Genomic DNA, 19406 nt, shown 5'->3' with positions numbered 1-19406 from the left:
TTATGAAATCTTTAATTTTTTAATTTCTCATACAAAATAAATATTAGCTTCAATGTACGCCATTATTGTTGTCATTGACGTTATCTGTCACACTTTAGACTGAACAGAATTCATAATACATTACCTCTTAGAAAAAACTTCCAAGAGTGATAAAAATCAAAATACAAGTTATTTTTAAAAGTCGCTGAACAAATGTTCGGTCAGTTTAAGGAGTATAGACTACAGTTTATTTTTTTGCTTTTTTTAAAGGGTCCACCCGGTATATTTTAAGAACCACAGAGATCCAGTTTTAAAAAGCTAACATCCATACATACATCTATGTAGGGGTCTAATAACTAGACCCCGGATTGTTGTCGCGATGACGTCACAATAGGGTGATTTGGGGAGTAAATGGACAGGTAGAACAAAATGATACATAAATTATAAGATAAGATAAAAATGTATATTAATTTCACCAGAGAAAAACATAATTTCATTTACGGTACATCCAAATACCTAAATTTTTTCATAAAAAAAATTCCCAGTGAATTTATCAATATAATTTTTTTGGTAGGTATATAACTGCAAAACTTAAATTTCTACTGTTTACTAGAAGACGTAGCCTAACCGCAAGTTATTTAGAAAAACTATTGATCTGTTATGGAGCGTCTGTTAACGAAAGAGCAACGTCGATATTTTTTATAGGAAGTTTCGCAATAATATACAAAAAAAAGTAACAATTTCGTATTCATCAACACTATAATATATGATATTTCTTATCTTATCTTATCTAAATAAATCCGTATTAATTAATACTGTTCCATTTACTCCCCAAATCACCCTATTGTGACGTCATCGCGGCAACAATCCGGGGTCTACTAATAACAGAAAACCGGTTTAAACTAATTGGTCAGTACGCCAACTTAGCTGCCTATAACAATACTATTAAGACATCGATTCTATACAGTCAAGAAAAAAACATACAACTGCAAACACTGTTGCGTAGTGTGGAATCGAGTCGGGTACATAACATACACCATTTATACATTCCTATGAGATAGAATACACGGTACTATACATAATGTAACGCTGTGTACGTACGGGCGCGACGCACTGAGTATTCACTTGCTAATGTCCGAGGCTGAGCTTTCACTGGGTGACCTGTGAATAAAAAAATGATTTAGAAATTAGACTGGAAGTTGGCCTTACAAATGGAACATCAAGTTACGGAAATAGAAACGATTTTTTTTTACACAGAAGTCACTTCACAAGAATCAAAAATAAGCTTATTAGCACTGCAATAAGAAAGCCATTGTAAATTAAAAAAGTGGTTCCAAGGGTACGTGAGAAAGTTATCTTTAGAATCTACAAAAGGTTACCAAAATTGTCTAATTCAAGTCAAATTGTCGCATGGGCAGTCAGCACAGTCGGGGCTACTACTACAGTGCCTGGCTCAGCTCTTGACCACATCGTACGCAGCCAGCGCGCAGTACTGCTTGAGCAGTGCTCGCAGGGAGTGGGGCGGCGCGCCGCACCGCGCACGCGCAGTCCCTACTAGAACTAGACTACATACCTGGCTCAGCTCTTGGCCACATCGTAGGCAGCCAGCGCGCAGTACTGCTTGAGCAGCGCTCGCAGGGAGTGCGGCGGCGGGCCGGACGGCTGGCTGCAGCGCGCATGCGCGGCGAGCGCGGCGCAGCAGTACAGGTCGGCGCAGTCGCTACTAGACTACACACCTGGCTCAGCTCTTGGCCACATCGTAGGCAGCCAGCGCGCAGTACTGCTTGAGCAGCGCTCGCAGGGAGTGCGGCGGCGGGCCACACGGCTGGCTGCAGCGCGCATGCGCGGCGAGCGCGGCGCAGCAGTACAGGTCGGCGCAGTCGCTACTAGACTACACACCTGGCTCAGCTCTTGGCCACATCGTAGGCAGCCAGCGCGCAGTACTGCTTGAGCAGCGCTCGCAGGGAGTGCGGCGGCGGGCCACACGGCTGGCTGCAGCGCGCATGCGCGGCGAGCGCGGCGCAGCAGTACAGGTCGGCGCAGTCGCTACTAGACTACACACCTGGCTCAGCTCTTGGCCACATCGTAGGCAGCCAGCGCGCAGTACTGCTTGAGCAGCGCTCGCAGGGAGTGCGGCGGCGGGCCACACGGCTGGCTGCAGCGCGCATGCGCGGCGAGCGCGGCGCAGCAGTACAGGTCGGCGCAGTCGCTACTAGACTACACACCTGGCTCAGCTCTTGGCCACATCGTAGGCAGCCAGCGCGCAGTACTGCTTGAGCAGCGCTCGCAGGGAGTGCGGCGGCGGGCCACACGGCTGGCTGCAGCGCGCATGCGCGGCGAGCGCGGCGCAGCAGTACAGGTCGGCGCAGTCGCTACTAGACTACACACCTGGCTCAGCTCTTGGCCACATCGTAGGCAGCCAGCGCGCAGTACTGCTTGAGCAGCGCTCGCAGGGAGTGCGGCGGCGGGCCACACGGCTGGCTGCAGCGCGCATGCGCGGCGAGCGCGGCGCAGCAGTACAGGTCGGCGCAGTCGCTACTAGACTACACACCTGGCTCAGCTCTTGGCCACATCGTAGGCAGCCAGCGCGCAGTACTGCTTGAGCAGCGCTCGCAGGGAGTGCGGCGGCGGGCCACACGGCTGGCTGCAGCGCGCATGCGCGGCGAGCGCGGCGCAGCAGTACAGGTCGGCGCAGTCGCTACTAGACTACACACCTGGCTCAGCTCTTGGCCACATCGTAGGCAGCCAGCGCGCAGTACTGCTTGAGCAGCGCTCGCAGGGAGTGCGGCGGCGGGCCACACGGCTGGCTGCAGCGCGCATGCGCGGCGAGCGCGGCGCAGCAGTACAGGTCGGCGCAGTCGCTACTAGACTACACACCTGGCTCAGCTCTTGGCCACATCGTAGGCAGCCAGCGCGCAGTACTGCTTGAGCAGCGCTCGCAGGGAGTGCGGCGGCGGGCCACACGGCTGGCTGCAGCGCGCATGCGCGGCGAGCGCGGCGCAGCAGTACAGGTCGGCGCAGTCGCTACTAGACTACACACCTGGCTCAGCTCTTGGCCACATCGTAGGCAGCCAGCGCGCAGTACTGCTTGAGCAGCGCTCGCAGGGAGTGCGGCGGCGGGCCACACGGCTGGCTGCAGCGCGCATGCGCGGCGAGCGCGGCGCAGCAGTACAGGTCGGCGCAGTCGCTACTAGACTACACACCTGGCTCAGCTCTTGGCCACATCGTAGGCAGCCAGCGCGCAGTACTGCTTGAGCAGCGCTCGCAGGGAGTGCGGCGGCGGGCCACACGGCTGGCTGCAGCGCGCATGCGCGGCGAGCGCGGCGCAGCAGTACAGGTCGGCGCAGTCGCTACTAGACTACACACCTGGCTCAGCTCTTGGCCACATCGTAGGCAGCCAGCGCGCAGTACTGCTTGAGCAGCGCTCGCAGGGAGTGCGGCGGCGGGCCACACGGCTGGCTGCAGCGCGCATGCGCGGCGAGCGCGGCGCAGCAGTACAGGTCGGCGCAGTCGCTACTAGACTACACACCTGGCTCAGCTCTTGGCCACATCGTAGGCAGCCAGCGCGCAGTACTGCTTGAGCAGCGCTCGCAGGGAGTGCGGCGGCGGGCCACACGGCTGGCTGCAGCGCGCATGCGCGGCGAGCGCGGCGCAGCAGTACAGGTCGGCGCAGTCGCTACTAGACTACACACCTGGCTCAGCTCTTGGCCACATCGTAGGCAGCCAGCGCGCAGTACTGCTTGAGCAGCGCTCGCAGGGAGTGCGGCGGCGGGCCGGACGGCTGGCTGCAGCGCGCATGCGCGGCGAGCGCGGCGCAGCAGTACAGGTCGGCGCAGTCGCTACTAGACTACACACCTGGCTCAGCTCTTGGCCACATCGTAGGCAGCCAGCGCGCAGTACTGCTTGAGCAGCGCTCGCAGGGAGTGCGGCGGCGGGCCACACGGCTGGCTGCAGCGCGCATGCGCGGCGAGCGCGGCGCAGCAGTACAGGTCGGCGCAGTCGCTACTAGACTACACACCTGGCTCAGCTCTTGGCCACATCGTAGGCAGCCAGCGCGCAGTACTGCTTGAGCAGCGCTCGCAGGGAGTGCGGCGGCGGGCCACACGGCTGGCTGCAGCGCGCATGCGCGGCGAGCGCGGCGCAGCAGTACAGGTCGGCGCAGTCGCTACTAGACTACACACCTGGCTCAGCTCTTGGCCACATCGTAGGCAGCCAGCGCGCAGTACTGCTTGAGCAGCGCTCGCAGGGAGTGCGGCGGCGGGCCACACGGCTGGCTGCAGCGCGCATGCGCGGCGAGCGCGGCGCAGCAGTACAGGTCGGCGCAGTCGCTACTAGACTACACACCTGGCTCAGCTCTTGGCCACATCGTAGGCAGCCAGCGCGCAGTACTGCTTGAGCAGCGCTCGCAGGGAGTGCGGCGGCGGGCCACACGGCTGGCTGCAGCGCGCATGCGCGGCGAGCGCGGCGCAGCAGTACAGGTCGGCGCAGTCGCTACTAGACTACACACCTGGCTCAGCTCTTGGCCACATCGTAGGCAGCCAGCGCGCAGTACTGCTTGAGCAGCGCTCGCAGGGAGTGCGGCGGCGGGCCACACTGGCTGGCGCATGCGCGGCGAGCGCGGCGCAGCGCAGGTGCAGCGGCTGGCTCAGCTCTTGGCGGCGCAGCGCGCAGTGAGCAGCGCTCGCAGGGGTCGGCTGCAGCGCGTGCGCGGCGAGCGCGGCGCAGCAGTACAGGTCGGCGCAGTCGCTACTAGACTACACACCTGGCTCAGCTCTTGGCCACATCGTAGGCAGCCAGCGCGCAGTACTGCTTGAGCAGCGCTCGCAGGGAGTGCGGCGGCGGGCCACACGGCTGGCTGCAGCGCGCATGCGCGGCGAGCGCGGCGCAGCAGTACAGGTCGGCGCAGTCGCTACTAGACTACACACCTGGCTCAGCTCTTGGCCACATCGTAGGCAGCCAGCGCGCAGTACTGCTTGAGCAGCGCTCGCAGGGAGTGCGGCGGCGGGCCACACGGCTGGCTGCAGCGCGCATGCGCGGCGAGCGCGGCGCAGCAGTACAGGTCGGCGCAGTCGTCGGAGGCGGGGCGGAAGGACGCGTCGGGGAGGGAGGGGTCGCGCGCGCCGCCGCACGCCGCGCTCAGCGTGCAGAACGACATGGCCTTCCACGAACCGAATCTGGAGAGGAGTGAAACGGGTGGTTTAAAACATCATATGCTTTACGTTTCATTCATTGAACAACAGTGTCGACTTAATACAATATTTATCTAAATTAGAAAATAACTACAATAAAATCTAATGAGATGAAAAACATCAAAAGATCTGTCATAAAAACTGGACTGATTCAAGAATCTGCTGTAACGCAAAATAAGTCAATATACACAAACATATATCTCAAAAGAAATTAAACTTAGTACAAAAGATAACATTAAAATAATTCAGTCGAATAACAAAAAGAGCCTTTTTAACAATCGACTACACGCAATAAAGTAGGTACGTGTTTTTTTCTTAAATACTGACGAAATAGTATTTACATAAAATGTCTGAATAGATGGTTCCGTGGTGGTTGGTACAATATTTAAGTAGGTACCAAACTTTCGAGATAAGATAGATCGCATCATCTACCTAAATAAAAAACAAGTATTTGGTTGCAAAGTAATTAATGTCGTTACAGGTAAATCCTTATTGATTTTAATGCATCACTATATCTCACTTTTACCTAACGCTGCAAAAATATAAGTATAAAAACCACTTACTTTTCTGCAGGCCTAGCACATGATGGCCGCGGGAGTATGTCGCCGCGAGATAGACTACCTGTCCTTATGTCATTAATACAATTAGACAAAGACGTGTCATCTATCTCGCGGCGACATACTCCCGCGGCCATCATGTGCTAGGCCTACTGGAAGTCTAGGAATTGTGAAGAATGTTATATCCGGATTTTTAGAACTGTTCTCCATACATCCATAAACACTACAGTAACGAAATGACCTCGGCACTGACGTCATTTTCACACACACATCAAAACAGCGCGCAAACGCGGCCCCGACTGTCCAGCCCAATAATTACCAGTTTCGCATGTTTTCGCTGCATGCGAGGGGAGGGAGGGGGACACACCGCGCGGCGTGAAGTTTGTAAGAAGAGTTATTACTGTTTATACTGTGGTCAAGTTGACTGTAGATAAAAGTTTTATAACAGTGTCCCCCTTATTACCAACCATAAAGACACTTTTACAAAAATACTCACTTGTCAACCACAACCACCGGTCCATTCTTGTACTCCATCTGGCACCCGGCAACGAACTCGACCAACGCGAACGAGTCCCGATACGGCGCTATCAGCCTATCCACCGCCTCTCGCCTCTCGCTCTCACTAGCGTCCCGCACCGCTCGCACAAACTCATTCTCTTCTGGCTTCCCTTGAGTGTACTCCGTCGTATCCCCATCCAGCCAACCAGAGCATTGTATAAACTTAACACTTAATTGGTAATCGTCTTGTAAAGAGTGTACGCTGACGTTCGTTACTTCTATAATTCTATCTGTAGGCGTGTTTTCAGGCACGCTATCGACTTTTTCGAACCTGTAGCAGGGTCGTCTTAGTTCCGCCTCTTCTTCTACAGTCAAAGATGGCGCTACTGGGGGAGGGGGCGGGGCTACATCAGGCGGGGAGCCGGCGGTTCTCGATCCCCAATCTGGGAATTTGAATTTCGTTGGGGAGCTTAACTTAAAGTTTTTGAGAGACATTTTTGAAGGAGATTTGGGTGATTTGGGGCCCGATTTCTTTTCTGAAAAAGATGAGAATAAGTCTCCGTTCGCTATGGATTTTCTTGTTGATAAATCTCTGTTTCCTGTGCTGAGTCGCTCAAGCCTTAATTCAGTTCTATCAAAGCGGTAGGCGGGCTCGACATCTGATACTGGGGAGCTGTTTTCTGGTATTAATCTTTCGTCATCAGCACAGTCTGACTCCTGCCGCCGGTAGCCGTTGATTTCCGGTTCCACGGGCGTTTCCGTGGGGGTCGGTTTCCGGCTGGTTTTCCGATGGGCCACGTAGGTGTCTTTGGAAACGAAGCTCGCTCTGAAGTTGGCTACGAACAGTTCCTTCTCGTCTTCAGTGGGCCAGAACGTTTCGCATTCCTGTAATTAATAAACCGTTTATAGAGTTGTTTCAAAGCAAGCAATTTCAAAAAACAATGTTGTCAGAATAGCCTAAGTATCATTCAATAATTGTTAGTTAAATAACTTTTGTAGAGAAAAAAACATATGTGGTGTTTTATGGTCCTTATATTATTATCTAATAAGGACGATTTTATATGAATTTTTGTTATAATTTTTGATGGAACAGTCACCGGCAATAACGCTTATGGCCTAGAATTAAGATTGTGTCAGATATTTTGCGGTCTTCTTTTTGTGCGATGATACCGGTGACTGAACTAGAACAATAAAACTATACTCTGTCAAACAAGTCTGTCAGTAAATAAGAATATACACGTAGCTTAATGTAGAAAATTCAAGTTTTTAGCTTTTATAGACCTAGAATATTTCAATTCTACTAATGCTCATATCGAAACTTTAAGTCGGTCTGGCGGATGGTTGGGTCCATCCGATTGGTCTGGCTGCTTACAAATGGTCTAGTTACAGGTCCCTGCGTATCATATATCAAAATCAGGCTTGAGAAAATGAGGTAAGTTAGAGTCGTTTTTTGCCTGGTAAAAGTTAAGTTATATTTATAATAAAATACACATGTACTTAAGTGTAAATAAAATTCATAGCTTCGAAACTTTAAGTCTTGTCTGGCGGAAATTGGTCTGGCTGCTTACAAACTCCCTAAAGAAAAGGATGCATACAATTTTCTTTGTTCTTATTTACTGACAGACTTGTTTGACAGAGTATAACTAACTAACCGGGTCGGAGGGCGAATGAAGGAGAAGCACTAGCTGCGCCGTGTGGTCCCACAGCAGACGCCACAGCTCGGGCGCGGCGCCGGGCGGCGGGTGCTGCGTGACAATAAACCATCTCGCTCGCACTATCATGTATGACAGAGATAGTTACCGGGTCGGAGGGCGAATGAAGGAGAAGCACTAGCTGCGCCGTGTGGTCCCACAGCAGACGCCACAGCTCGGGCGCGGCGCCGGGCGGCGGGTGCTGCGTGACGGCGAACTCGCGCAGGCGCCGCCGCCCGCACACCCAGGAGGCGTTCACGTATTCGCTCCCTGTACAAAAATACATCTGTGAATAGGGATGACGACCACATAAAGAAATGGCATTCTGTTTAGTCCGTCAGTTCGATCGTACAAAAATACTGAACACATATTTTTCGCTTTTTCCAACTAATGAAAAAATACAAAGAAATAGAGCAACAAAGTTCGGGGGGGGCTTGTGACGTCACTTCTAAGTAAAAATTGTACATAGGCGTGACGTCACGCGAAACTTCAACGCACTGTACCGTCGTCATTTTTCGTTTAAGAGAAAAAAAAAAATACGTGTCTAAAATTCTTTGATAATCTAACTGACGGACTAATTAGTTTTATTTTAGTCGTCTCGCCTATTGTTGTAAAATATGACTCTAAGCTAAGGTAGAAAAGTAATGATTGGTGTGATTGTTTCATCGTAGAATTTAAGACTACGCTGTTTTACACACTTAACTATGCTACACGACGCAGAAAACAATGTTCAACGCCTGGATTGTCCACTGGCCCTTAAAATCAAAAGATTTGTTTCAGTACAGATGGCGTATTTTTTACGCACTAGTGCGAGAAGTGGTTCATTATATGTCAGGTCGAAACTTCGGAGGGCCATCTGTACTGAAAAACGTTGTACGATACACGTGCGAAAAGGAAATTCGTAACTCGTGTTTTAATTTATCGCCACTCGTTTCGAACTTCCTTTTTTACGCACTTGTATCGTAATGTACTATTTCATAACAAGTGCGCAATATGTTGTTTTTCTTTTGCAGATACCTTTAAAATCAATCATTAAATATAAATAATACGTGTACCGTACAAATGTGTTGTTATCTCACCTTCAACTCCTGGTTTCGGTACGAGCATCACTCGCGCCGTATCGGAAGGTAACGCGGCGCCGGGCCGGTTCTTGTCCAAATTGTGGGGCGCTCGCGCAGACACAGATGCGTCCACGCATGACCGCGTTATTAGCTGTGAACAAAGAGGATCGAGTATTAAAGAGAGTTACTGTCAAAGTAAAATGCGTATAGGTGAAAAACTTAAGTATGCGTGAGTGACGCGTTCGAATAGGCGTTTGTTTTATTTGTGTTACTAATTTTAAATATGTGTTCTCTATTCGAACACGTCACTCACGCATTAAACAGGTGACTTTCTTAAGTTTTTCACATATAATCACAGTGCATAGATTGCCATTTCTCGACACAGGCTTAAAACTTTTGAACCAGAGTTTTGACAATTTGGCCCTTTGCTTGATATGTGTTAAAATGACATATATACTAGCGCCATCTAGCCGAACGTCCCCCAAAGGTGTATCGCCATCTAGGCCACTGTACTTTTTTCTTTATGGTTCTGAAGTACGTTTCTTCTTAGACTTTATCTGTCTATACGGAGTTACATTTATGTTTTTGGCTGTGAATAAAAAACAAAACAGGAACTTCGAAATTATTTTGGCGAAATTTTTACTGCTTTTTTTAAAGCAGAACTTGGTAAACTTGACACTCGGATGTGTCGACTTTACCCTGATTCGTTTGATCTACCTTGGGAAAATAGTACATTACGATACAAGTGCGTAAATAAGGAAGTTCGAAACGAGTGGCGATAAATTAAAACACGACCGAAGGGAGTATTTAAAATCGACACGAGTTATGAATTTCCTTTTCACACGTGTATCGTAAGACGTTTTTCAGTACAGTACAGAGCCTCTGAAGTTTCGACCTAACATTTATAATGAACCACTTCTCGCACTAGTGCGTAAAAAAACACCATCTGTACTGAAAAATTGTTTTATCAGAGTTAAGCAAGTCGTTTAGGCTAACAACAAATATATATTTCTGAACAGGCTAAAAAGTAGGCAATAAATGGTTGCATCGGTTTGAAATCTAAGCTGCACACGCAGTTATCTTGCCATCTTTTATTTCTTTCTATCCTGGATTTTTCTATTTTATGTCCTTCAAGTTGCGCGATCCTAGATGTCGTGTAAGCCCGTTTACAATTTTGTCTGCCATCATTTGCCAAAATTTTCATGCTGTTATGGGATAACCCATACTAATATTATAAATGGGATAGTGGTGTGTCTGTTTGTTTGTCCGTCTTTCACGGCAAAACGGAGCGACGAATTGACATGATTTTTTAAAATGGAGATGGTTGAAGGGATGGAGAGTGACATAGGCTACTTTTTGTCTCTTTCTAACGCGGCTAAGCCGCGGGAAAAAGCTAGTATAGTAATAAGTACTTACCAAGAACTGTTTCTCGAGTAGATTGACAGGCGGCGGGCCCTGGTACGCTTGATTCCGGTTCGCTAGCGACCGCATGCGCTCTAGCAACGCGTAGTTCTCTACTCTGTTCGCCCTATTAGAAAAAAACAGGATTAATAAAAAAACAGTGCGTGGATTCCCTCCACGCGGAAGAAGTGAAACTTCCTAACATAACCTCAAAAACATTTTTCACCACACCAACTGGTAAAGGCTTACTTTGCTATTCGAAAACAGATAGCAAAATTACACTTTATCCACAAGACTTTTGATTATTAACTTGATTTCTTGAGCTGACCGGTATAATTTATATGTAAATGACGATTTTGAATGATAAATATTGATTAGATTGAAGATTTCATTTAGTTTGATGTTTTATAGTCAGTATTATGTTTGTGTTGGTGTGGTGAAAATTTTTGTGTTTCACTCGGTGGCAAAGTTTGTTTCTCCTTCATGCCTTGAAACCCTCGCAACGCTCAAGATTCCACTTTTTGCACCACTCGCTACGCTCGCGGTTCAATATTGGAATCTTTCGCTTGCTCGGGTATCAATATTGGCACGTGCGGTTAAACAACTTTGCCCCCTTGAAAAACAAATAACTATTGTCATGTGACCATCTCGTTTTTGCGTTTAGTTACGTCCATTTTTTTACTGTTTTAAATATTTTACATTGCTATTTGCTCAATTTATTGAAAAACAAACAAAAAATTCATTTTGCACTCGATCTAAATAAAAACACACACATTCCACCATTCAAAACCATTCTGGGCATTCTGTTCTGTCACTGACTGAGTGAACAAGTGAATGAATGGAATGAGTGAGTCGCGTTGAGACAGAATGTTACGCGCCGAGTGAGCGGCATTCCACGCAAAGTAACAATGACTGAGTGTTACGCGCTGTCAGTTAGAAGTCGCATTAGACGTTTCACTTAAAAAAATCAATGTGTGAATAAAAATATGCATGTGGGCGGGCCATTTTTTTTCAAAGTTGTCCACCCCACTTTTTTGTAACATGGGTATTTTTAACGCGGTTCATACTCAGAATCGAGAGCTCTTTCGATCCTGATAGGAGAACAAGTCCCAAGATTTCCATACATTTTTTCGAACCTTCCATTCCGTTACCGCCAAAATGTATGAAAAAGTGATAATGGAACGGGAAAAAAACCTTGGGACACTTTTTTTCTCCTATTAGGATTGAAAGAGCTCGCGATTCTGAGTGGAAAACACAACAATCTAAAAAAACATGGACATTTATTTGTTTAGTGCCATGGCATGAATTTTTGTCGCTTTACAAGTTAATATCTAAGCATGTGTGTGACAGATTAACCAATAAAATGGTAGCTCTTGACAATTACGACTGTAAATCAACACATGTGTCACACATACAAGCTGCTCTTCACGAAGGCTGGCTCGAATGGAATGAACAAAGTTTTGTTGAACGAAGTATACGTATGTATGTATGTATGTATGTATGTATAAACTCTTTATTGTACAAAACACAAAACACAAATATGACACAGGATAGACAGTACAAAGGCGAACTTATCCCTTTAAGGGATTTCTTCCAGCTAACCTTTGAGTAGGTGAAATGTGATGAGGAATGGTAGACAAATATAGCACTTAGTACAACAGTTTATAGGAAAGCCCATAAAAATATAAAAGAGACGAAAACAAAAATAATAAAATAAAATTGGAATAAAAGGTACATCAAATATAAAGAATATATAACAATATAATATAGTAAATAAATATATATTTATATATAGTATCTATAACTAGTATATAGTATCTATAACGTCCCACTGCTGGGACAAAAGGAACTTTACTCAAGGGATATAGAGCTAAAATTTCTAATATTTTTGTAAGTAGGCCTCACTAGTAGTTGGGTGAATCAACTTTTCCTTGCCTATTATTGCCACGGTTACGGTCCCCTGAGTCACGCTGATTTAATGAAAAATTATGCTACTGAAATTATGCAAGCATGCATGTAGTCCATGTTTGTAGGTGGCAAATTAAGGAAAGCGCTTGTAAACGCCAGAAAAATACATGTTTGCATAGTTTAAGTAGCATAATTTTGCATAAAACCAGCGTGACTCAGGGGACCGTAACCATGGCAATAACAGGCAAGAAAAAGTTGATTCACCCAGTTACCAAGTGAGATAAGGACTTCACAAACTTCAAATAATGTAGCAAACAAAACTGTATACATACATCATGCCATTATGCACTTTGTGCTTCGTTCCTATATAAAAAATAAGAGGAAACAAAAAATCTCACCTCCTCATCTCCTCCTTCTCCTCCTCAGTCATATTATTATACGCCTGCATCTTCTTACTATACGTGTCCGTCGACCGAGGCGCCAGATCATACACCCCTTCGCTCTCATCCCCGTTCACCATCTCTTTACCCTCTTCATCCTCTTTAACACTCTTACTCTGCTCACTGTTCAAGTCTTCCGTCTTTATAGATAACTGACTGCCGTTCTCAGCATTGTTTTCGCTCACTTCTTTACTAGATTTCAAACTGGCTGTTTCACCGTTCTCAATGCCGTTTGTTAAGTCGGTGATGCTCTTTTGTTTAGGCTTGAGGTCTAACACTGCGAGTTCGTCTTCGGAGATAGGTTGGAGGAGTTTGACTAGATATTCTCTCGCTTTTGAGAACTCGACTTCTGTGTTTCCTGTTAAAAAAAAAATCTAAGTTGATTCTTAGAGAATAATCTTTTGGAATCTAGAGAATAATTACAAACATATGTGATTGTGCACGGGAAAACGTCGTACTTTGTCGATTGCTATAAACCTTATCGCCTTAATGGTAACCGACAAAGTGGGACGTTTTACTAAACACACTCACATTTGAATACTGAATGAATCCGTGTAAGATAAAGCAATGTATTAGCAGGTTGTATGAGAGAGTGGCATTGATTGTCACAAATACATGACCAACACTAATGCTAGCAGATACCGTTGAAACTAACTTGACTGCATAACGAGCACCAGTCCCGCACATAGCGAATAGGTAAAGTGTAGCCCTCTTTCTGCCTCAATGTGGAGTGGCCAGTGGTCAAGCATTATGGTGTAAGCAATAACTATAGCATCCACTAGTATTACCTAATCGAACATGCTCAAGTAAAGCATCATGTACGAAGACATATTGCTCTTCTGTTTGCACCAGAGACAGAGGAATCAAGGGACACGGTCAAGTATTACCTACAAGATCGAGCTATAAATATTACCATCGCGTGTTCAAGTAAAGCATCATGTACGAAGACATATTGCTGTTCTGTTTGCACAAGGGACTGAGGTGGTTCTGTTGCGTATCTAAAGTCTCCGTTCGACCGACGCTGATTATAAATGTACAAGAGCTCAGAGCTATAAATATTACCTGATCGCGTGTTCAGTAAAGATGTACGAAGACATATCTTCCAAGGTGGTTTCGTTGTGTGCGCGCGGACTGAGGGTGCCGGTCAACTTCTGTTGCGCATCTATGGCTACATAAGTCCCTGATCGACCGACGCTATTGCTAAATGTACAACAGCTCAGAGCTAGAAATATTACCTGATCGAACATGTTCAAGTAAAGCATCATGCACGAAGACATATTGCTCTTCTGTTTGCACGAGGTGGTTCCGTTGTGTGCGCGCGCGACAGAGGAATCCCAAGGGACTGAGGGTGCCGGTGAGTTTGAGCTGGTTGAGTTGAGCGTCGAGGACAATGTAGGTGCCTGTTCGACCGACGCCCGCGCTGTTGACAAAACAAATATTGATGAAAAATGCCTAAAGTCTAAGATTTTTTTGTAATTAAAAATGGCAAGAACTAACAGCCCCCTATTATGCAGCAAATGCTGAATTTTCCCTTTTGTCACACTAATTTTTTTAATACAGTTATAATAGGCGAGACGACTAAAAAAAACTAATTAGTCCGTCAGTTAGATTATCAAAGTATTTTAGAAACGTATTTTTTCTTTTTTTCTAAACGAAAAACGACGACGACGGTACAGTGCGTTGACGTTTCGCGTGACGTCACGCCTAGGTACAATTTTTGCTTAGAAGTGACGTCACAAGCCCCCACTGCCTTTACGAAGGGTGCTTGGTTCGCTAGACTTATTACCGTAATAGTAGACTCATTTATAGTATTAGTACCTGCAATGCACCAATACAGTGCCAGGATCAGCCGCAGCTGCCTTTACGAAGGGTAAGACAGGATAGTGGATGCCACGGTGTGTCGTGGTCGGGCCATACTGTGTATGGTATTGGACTATGATGCTACCAACTTTCTGCTTGGTTCACTAGACTTAGTACCGTAATAGTAGACTCGTCTATAGTATTAGTACCTGCAATGCACCAATACAGTGCCAGGATCAGCCGCAGCTGCCTTTACGAAGGGTAAGACGGCTAGCGGATGCCTCGATGTGCAGTGGTCGAGCCATACAATGTAGTGGACTATAATGCTACCGACTTTCTGCTTGGTTCGCTAGACAGTACCGTAGTAGAAGACTCGTATATAGTATATAGTACCTGCAATGCACCAATACAGTGCCAGGATCAGCCGCAGCTGCCTTTACGAAGGGTAACACAGCGAGTGGATGCCTGGGTGTGCCGTGGTCGGGCCATACTGTGTAGTGGTATTGGACTATGATGCGGCCCGCCGCATCTGCTTCGTTCGTTGGACTTGCTGGTTCGCTATCCTGTATAATTAATAAAAAATATTAGAATGGAGTGGCATGACGTGTTCATGTATCATCATATTACGAGATGCGATATACCTATTAGCCAAAAATCAGTAAACGTAAAATACTTTGTTATAAACCATAAGAATGACGTATGCGAAAAAGTAAGTGAAGATATTATTACGGCAGATTTTCCAACAGAGTACTATTTCCAAAGTGCTAAAATACTAAGTAAAGAATTACGTCGATTCTTCGCAGATTTTGGTATAATCTTGGGTCGTCTCGTTCCTAAATTTGTACGATTTTGCATTCTTCACCATCGAGGTCTTTCTCAACTACGGTTAATTTCGTTGTTCATCTTTATCTTAATCCGTCTCGTTCTTCACTCGTCAATCTCGTCATAATCTTCTTTCGGCATGTTCGCTGTTAAATCTATTTTTTCGCAGTCTTCGGTCGGTACACACTTATAATATGACCAAATACGAAATGAAAAACGATTGAGTCGAAATAAGAAAAAGGTCAACAACTCATTACTTATGGTCAAAGACTATAATGACTGCAGACTAAGTTGACGAATGAAGAATGGCTGACGAAAGCAGAATCGGACAAATTTGGAACGTGACGAAAAACGAACGAGTCGTTCCAAGAGTGTACCGATTCTCGAAGTATTATTTTGATAAACAGCGTAGGTATTTACCGATTTAGGATTGTTGTTCTTCGCCCGCAGATGGCGCACGGTGTACGCTGCGCGAACGTCTTCGTGCAGTAGTGTGACGTGCACGCCGCCGAATTCTGAGGAGCTGCCTCTACCGCCGCCCGGCATGTCAGAAAAATACATACATTCGCATTTGCGCTGAACAAAAAATAACAATAGCCCCATTGCAGAGCGTGCATAGGAAACCACCAAACACATTCTTCTAGAGTGTAAACAGGTAGAACTATATAGGCCGTACGCCGAGCACACTAAAAGAGGTATTTAGCAACCTGAGAACACTGCTAGGATTTGTAGAGGAGCTGGGGTGGCTAGAGTAGTGCTACCTCGTCAAATTCACGCAAAATAGGCACAATAGTTGTCGACTTGCGGAAAATGCCCAACAAAACTAATTAACTAACTACACTAGGTTGTTAGAATAGAAAACAGTGTGAATTATATGTTAGGATATAATAATAGAGAACAAGCCGCCGGCACATCTCGGACACTGGCGATCAAATATATGAAAGAGGCGCGTTCCTAGCACACATTCTAAGCTCGTGCAGGTGAACGCGTACTATGCTTGTATGAGTGAAATACGGGCATTTTCGATTTGGTAGCGGACGATTTTTCTGATGTGTAATGAAAATTAAGAAAGTTTTGAGGTTTTCTAACTTTGCTGATCGACATTTTGAACCACTTTTTGGCTTTCGCCCATACTGAAAAACAACTTCCAGTGCTTGGAGTAGATAGCCCTCCTGACTCATCCAGTTGTCGAAATTTGCAATAACGATGTCGTCCACCCAACGTGAAGAGCAAAAAACGGATGCCAAGCGCTTCTTACATCTGTTAGCGGCCACCATTCTTGAGTCACTATTTAATGTCTATTCTAATTTCAAACCTATGGACAGTCCAATAGATACTCACCCGTCCTCGCTCGACTAGGTTGGTGATCATAACGACAGTATGAACTTTGTGTTGCCAGATCATACGCCAGAACGCGTCGAGTGTGTGCGGGGTGGGGCCCTGAGTGGCTATGTACCGTCGTTTCCATACTAGCCATTCTAGCCTCACTCGCGTTGGGACGCTATCTGTAAAATAAATACATATTTTATTTTTAAGATACTTAAGTAAAACTCTTGTGAATTTACAATAAAAACTCTTATCCTAAGCCTTATCGCGTTATCGGGTCGGTTCTCCTCATCTGTGACTGTTTTGGGCTCCAGTGTTGTATACAAGACAATACGAATACAAATATTCTTTATTGCTCACCAATATAACAAGATGACATTAAAAAATAAGCACATAACTTTAATTAACTATGGTAGACAACAGGCAGTGTTATCGCTAAAGAGCGATCTCTTCCAGACAATCTCAATCGGTTAATATTTTTGAACAATTACCTTTTTTAGCAAAAAAGGTCATTGCTCGTTTTTATTTAGGTCTAAATTACTGACGAGTTTGTGGAGGAGCTAATTACATAATATAAACGACCAAAAAAAGTATACAAGTCCAGTGAGTCTGATTGGCCTCTCGTAGTTTGCGTTACTCCTGTAGAAAATCATCGAAGCAGCATTCCACAAAATCGTCTACCATTGTCCCGTACAAAAAATTTTCTGCACATTGAAATTTGATCGCCTGATTTAAAAGCTGAAAAAAAACTACACACGAAATTACAATGCGTGTGTACGGGATAGATCATGGAATGCTCTTCGAACCGGATCGAACGAAATCGTACGATATTTCGACCAAAATTGCAAGAATAATTCTATTTTAATAATGTTACTTACCAACATCAACGTAAACATCGTCGAGCTCCGGATCGCTATCGCTTCGCTCGCTATCGCTGTCGCTTTGCTCGCTTTCCACGATACCAGAGAATTCAATGTTGAGGAACGCGCTCTCGATGCCTTCAGCGACTATGGGCGGCGGCTTGGCGGGTTTCACTGATGGTTGTCTGTGGGAGAAATAAATAATACTTTCAGTTTGTAGAGGTTCACGATGTTCATAAATATTCCAAATTTCAAAGCGATAGCATAAACAGTTCTCGAGATATTTAGTAATGTGACAGACAGACAGACAGAGCGGCACCATAACGGTTCCTTTCGTACCTTTTTGGTACGGAACCCTAAAAACGTTAAAGTGTGTAGATCTTTGTAAAAGTATCTACACTCTATACTACGCTTATACATTTTCGTTGAGCGGCTCGTATCGCCGATGGTACGAATTTACACGATAATTTGTCATATCAATCAGAGTTCATCGAAATGCGCTGGATAATTGTGTCTCTTATATCAGACTACGTCACACACACATCATAGGCCACAGCATCTTTAACAGATGATTTTGCAGCGACTTTTACGAGGTATGTGCGCCGACAGAGATCGGAGGTACGGCGCATCTTTTCCTATGGCTGTAAAGTCCAATGGCAGCACGGCACTTCCGGCCACAGAGATCGCAGGTGAATCGCGAATCCGTCGATGGTTCCTGTGAGTTCCGAAGTCTTTTCTGCCTCAGGTCATCAAACCAGACTTCGTCATGTCTCTTCATGCCATCCTGCAAACGATGGCGCCAGTCCGCTCTATTGAGTGCTTCCGCCTCCCAGGTGCTTGGATCGATGCCAAAGGACAACATGTCCCGCTTGCAGGAGTCTTTAAAGCGAAGCAACGGGCGTCCGATTGGTCTCTTGGCGTATGCGATTTCGCTCAGCATCACTGCACGAGGAAGTCTGTCTGGGTCCATACGTAAAACGTGGCCTAGCCACCGCAGTCTACGCTGTTTTAGAGTGGCAGTGATGCTGTAGCAGCCGGTAAGGTCGAGAACCCTTTCATTTGTAATGTGATCCCTCCAAGTGACTCCGAGGATCGTACGTAAGCAGCGCATGTGAAAAGCATTCAAGCGACGCTCCTGCCTAGAGTAGGTTGTCCACGTTTCAGATGCGTACAGGAGGATGCTTAGGACGCATGACTTGTAAACTAGTCATGTAGGGGTCACTGACCTGCGTATCTTTCGCTCGATCTTCCGTCTAGTGTTAGCGTCGAGCTCGTCCCGTATCCCGTCTATGAAGTTAGCGTTGACGTATCCGCACTGCGCGCCGCCGCTGCCGGCCGCTGCGCCCGCGCAGCCTGCTGCGCCGCAACGACCGCCGGATGATACGCAGACGCGGGAGTGGTCATCTAAGGATAGATTATACATATTTTAATAGATGATCGATCATAACGTTCTTAAAAGTCTACCAGTAGGTATATCTCGAGAATATCTATAACATTTTTTCGGACTCTGCCCAGTGCCCACATTACTATGACATGGATTGGAGAACGCATCTAACAAAGCTTGCATATAGACAGGGGAACGGGGATCTCTTTAAACATAGCTTCGTATGACTCTGGACAAACGAGCTAGCAAGGACAGATCAATAAAGACTCAGAAGTAACACATCTTAACAAGCGGATAAATCAATATTTGAGCCTGGTAACAAATAGGCTACTTGACCCTTATTTAAAGAAAGTTGAAAATTCAGTTACTTACATGCAGTGATGTTGAGGTAGCGGTTCTTGAGCCTGTTTTCTGGCCGATGGCTGTAGTGGCTCGTGTGACCCAAAGCAGCAGACTTGGCAACTACTATCTCGTACTCTTTGCTGTTAAC

The 19406-nt window shown here is 46.3% G+C and overlaps 1 protein-coding gene and 1 long non-coding RNA gene across 2 annotated transcripts in view; both read right to left on the bottom strand.

Moving 5' to 3' along the window:
* Window positions 1-260: 260 nt before the first annotated feature.
* LOC125237435 lies at window positions 261-4562 on the bottom strand. The gene is made up of 2 exons (XR_007178328.1): window positions 1553-4562; window positions 261-1140 (listed from the first exon to the last, which is right to left on the bottom strand). It is a non-coding gene; the product is annotated as an uncharacterized LOC125237435 (long non-coding RNA).
* A 156-nt stretch (window positions 4563-4718) lies between these two features.
* Window positions 4719-19406, bottom strand: part of LOC125237317 — a 31963-nt gene continuing 17275 nt past the window's right edge. Inside the window, exons 9-21 of the mRNA XM_048144306.1 lie at window positions 19289-19398; window positions 18759-18936; window positions 17551-17717; window positions 16688-16851; window positions 15767-15922; window positions 14918-15087; window positions 13960-14144; window positions 12683-13082; window positions 10392-10503; window positions 8994-9126; window positions 8024-8184; window positions 6222-7108; window positions 4719-5153 (exon numbers count right to left, since the gene is read on the bottom strand). Of these exons, the coding sequence (XP_048000263.1) occupies window positions 4910-5153; window positions 6222-7108; window positions 8024-8184; window positions 8994-9126; window positions 10392-10503; window positions 12683-13082; window positions 13960-14144; window positions 14918-15087; window positions 15767-15922; window positions 16688-16851; window positions 17551-17717; window positions 18759-18936; window positions 19289-19398 (3067 nt within the window). The 3' untranslated portion in view covers window positions 4719-4909. The remainder of the gene's footprint in view (window positions 5154-6221; window positions 7109-8023; window positions 8185-8993; window positions 9127-10391; window positions 10504-12682; window positions 13083-13959; window positions 14145-14917; window positions 15088-15766; window positions 15923-16687; window positions 16852-17550; window positions 17718-18758; window positions 18937-19288; window positions 19399-19406) is intronic.

The sequence above is a fragment of the Leguminivora glycinivorella genome, chromosome 21 (genome assembly GCF_023078275.1).
Source record: "Leguminivora glycinivorella isolate SPB_JAAS2020 chromosome 21, LegGlyc_1.1, whole genome shotgun sequence".
In the NCBI taxonomy this organism is placed as follows: Eukaryota; Metazoa; Arthropoda; class Insecta; order Lepidoptera; family Tortricidae; genus Leguminivora; species Leguminivora glycinivorella.
This window is presented reverse-complemented; position numbering and strand designations above follow the sequence as displayed.